Source organism: Acanthisitta chloris, unplaced genomic scaffold (genome assembly GCF_000695815.1).
Source record: "Acanthisitta chloris isolate BGI_N310 unplaced genomic scaffold, ASM69581v1 scaffold35485, whole genome shotgun sequence".
Lineage (NCBI taxonomy): Eukaryota > Metazoa > Chordata > Aves > Passeriformes > Acanthisittidae > Acanthisitta > Acanthisitta chloris.
In genome coordinates this window covers 826-3,913 of record NW_008675995.1, presented here as the reverse complement: position 1 = coordinate 3,913, position 3,088 = coordinate 826, and the positions used below count along the sequence as shown (strand labels likewise).

General features: G+C 60.2%; 1 protein-coding gene across 1 annotated transcript in view; it reads left to right on the top strand.

Annotated features, from left to right (window-relative positions):
* The window catches only part of VPS28 (vacuolar protein sorting 28 homolog (S. cerevisiae)), a gene marked incomplete at its 5' end in the record, with an annotated part of 2,759 nt that extends 230 nt beyond the window's left edge, over positions 1-2,529 (top strand). Inside the window, 4 exons of the mRNA XM_009075959.1 lie at positions 399-505; positions 642-695; positions 1,293-1,384; positions 2,412-2,529. Coding sequence (XP_009074207.1) covers positions 399-505; positions 642-695; positions 1,293-1,384; positions 2,412-2,529 — 371 coding nt within the window. The remainder of the gene's footprint in view (positions 1-398; positions 506-641; positions 696-1,292; positions 1,385-2,411) is intronic.
* Positions 2,530-3,088: the final 559 nt, after the last annotated feature.

Sequence of the window (3,088 nt, the reverse complement as noted above, 5' to 3'; positions counted from 1 at the left end):
ATGGACCTCCTGGGGCTTCCTCCTCCAACCTGGGGTCTCCCGGGGCCCCCTGGGGCTTCCTCCTCCAGACTGGGATCTCCTGAGGCTTCCTGCTCCAGCCTGGGACCTCCTGGGACCTTCTGGGGCTTCCTGCTCCAGCCTGGGATCTCCTGGGATCACCTTCTCCATTCTGGGACCTCCTGGGGCCTCCTGCTCCAGCCTAGAACCTCCTGCTCCATCCTGATCCCTCCTGGGGCAATTTTCTCTATCTTGGTTCTCCATTGTCTATCCTGGTCCTTCCTGGGACACCACTGTGCATCTTGATCCTCCATTCTCCATCCTGATCCCTTCCGGTCCTTCTGCTCCATCCTCTCCTGGGAACAACTTCTGGTTGTCCCCACGAGCCACTACTGCCCCTCCCCAGCTGGATTGTCCCTTGGCCATGGAAAGAATCAAGGAGGACAGACCCATCACCATCAAGGATGACAAGGGCAACCTCAACCGCTGCATCGCTGACATCGTCTCCGTAAGGACATCCCAAAGGGATCCGGGGGTTGGGAATGGGGTTGGGAATGGGAGGAAAGGGGTTGGGAAAGGGGTTGGGAATGGGGTGGGAAGAGGTTTGGGAGGGTCAGCATTTTCCAACGTTGCTTCTCCCGCAGCTCTTCATCACCATCATGGACAAACTGCGCCTGGAGATCAGAGCCATGGATGAGGTGAGACCTGGGGCCAGGGGGCACGTGATCCTCAGGGGGGGTCTCCTTGTCCCCAGGAGGGTCCCACTGACCCCAGGAGGGTCCCACTGACCCCAGGAGGTTCTCATTGACTCCAAGAGAGTCTCATTCACCCCAAGATGTTCCCATTGTCCCTAGGAGTGTCCTGTTGTCTCCAAGAGGGTGCCAATGACCACAACAAGAGGGTCTCGTTGTCACCTGAGAGGGTCTCATTGATCTCAAGAGGTTCCCATTGACCCTAAGTGTCCCAGTGTGCTCACGTGGTTCCCACTGTCCCCAGGATGATCCCATTGTCCCCAGGAGGTTCCCATTGACCTCAGGAGTTTCTCACTGGCCCCAAGAGAATCTCATTGTCTCCAAGAATATCCCATTGACCCCAAGATGTTCCCATTTTCTCTAGGAGTGTCCCATTGGCCCCAAGAGGGTCTCACTGCCCCCGGGGAGGTCTCCAGGGGGTTCCTGGTGGCCCCAGCAGTGTCCCATTTGCCCCAGGTTGTCCCTAGGAGTGTCCCACTGTCCCCAGGATGGTCCCACCCCTCCCAGTGTCCTCCCTGACCCCATTCCCACTGCCCCTTGCAGATCCAGCCGGACCTGCGGGAGCTGCTGGAGACCATGAACCGCATGAGTCACCTCCCGCCCGACTTCGAGGGGCGCCAGAAGGTCACCCAGTGGTCAGTGGCCCAGGACTCCCAGCCCCACTCCCTGCACCCCCAGACCCTGCTGGCGCGTTGGAATGAGGCCATTCCTGGGCTTTGGATCCCTCCCCAGCCCATTCCCAGCTCATTCCCAGGCTGTCCCATCCCGATCCCATCCCATTCCAGGCTGCAGTCCCTGGGCGGGATGTCCCGTTCCCATTCCCAATAATTCCAGGCTGCAGTCCCTGGGCGGGATGTCCCGTTCCCATTCCCAATAATTCCAGGCTGCAGTCCCTGGGCGGGATGTCCCGTTCCCATTCCCAATAATTCCAGGCTGCAGTCCCTGGGCGGGATGTCCCGTTCCCATTCCCAATAATTCCAGGCTGCAGTCCCTGGGCGGGATGTCCCGTTCCCATTCCCAATAATTCCAGGCTGCAGTCCCTGGGCGGGATGTCCCGTTCCCATTCCCAATAATTCCAGGCTGCAGTCCCTGGGCGGGATGTCCCGTTCCCATTCCCAATAATTCCAGGCTGCAGTCCCTGGGCGGGATGTCCCGTTCCCATTCCCAATAATTCCAGGCTGCAGTCCCTGGGCGGGATGTCCCGTTCCCATTCCCAATAATTCCAGGCTGCAGTCCCTGGGCGGGATGTCCCGTTCCCATTCCCAATAATTCCAGGCTGCAGTCCCTGGGCGGGATGTCCCGTTCCCATTCCCAATAATTCCAGGCTGCAGTCCCTGGGCGGGATGTCCCGTTCCCATTCCCAATAATTCCAGGCTGCAGTCCCTGGGCGGGATGTCCCGTTCCCATTCCCAATAATTCCAGGCTGCAGTCCCTGGGCGGGATGTCCCGTTCCCATTCCCAATAATTCCAGGCTGCAGTCCCTGGGCGGGATGTCCCGTTCCCATTCCCAATAATTCCAGGCTGCAGTCCCTGGGCGGGATGTCCCGTTCCCATTCCCAATAATTCCAGGCTGCAGTCCCTGGGCGGGATGTCCCGTTCCCATTCCCAATCGGGATGTCCCGTCCCCATTCCCAATAATTCCAGTAATTCCAATAATTCCAGGCTGCAGACCCTGGGCGGGATGTCGGCCGCGGATGAGTTGGATGATTCCCAGGTTCGGCAGATGCTGTTTGACCTGGAATGTGCCTACAATGCCTTCAGCCGCTTCCTGCACTCCTAGTGCTTCCCGAGGATCCGTCGGAGCCGCCGGAATAAACCCACGGAGACACACAGGGCACAGAGCGTCCTTGGGCTCCGGGAATGGGGACGGACAGACGGGAATTCCAGGGGAGCCCAGTGCCCCCCCAGGGGATCCCAGTGCCATTCCAAGGGAGCCCAGGGGATCCCAGTGCCCCCCCAGGGGATCCCAGTGCCATTCCAAGGGAGCCCAGGGGATTCCAGTGCCCCCAGGGGAGCACAGTGCCATCCTAGCGGATCCCAGTGCCATCCCAGGGCATCCTAGTCCCATCCCAAGGGAGCCCAGTGGATCCCAGTCCCATCCCAAGGGAGCCGCCCAGGGGATTCCAGTGCCCCCAGGGGCTCTCCCAGTGCCACCCCAGCAGCTCCCAGTGCCCCCAGGGGCTCTTCCCATGGAGCCTCCCAATCCCATGGGAAATTGGGGACAAGAAATCAGGATCCACAGGCAAAAATCCCAGGAAACAGGGAGAGACATCTTTACTGGCCACCAGTGCCCCCAGAGCCCCCCCAGGGGATCCCCGTGACCTCCCCAGCCAACCTAG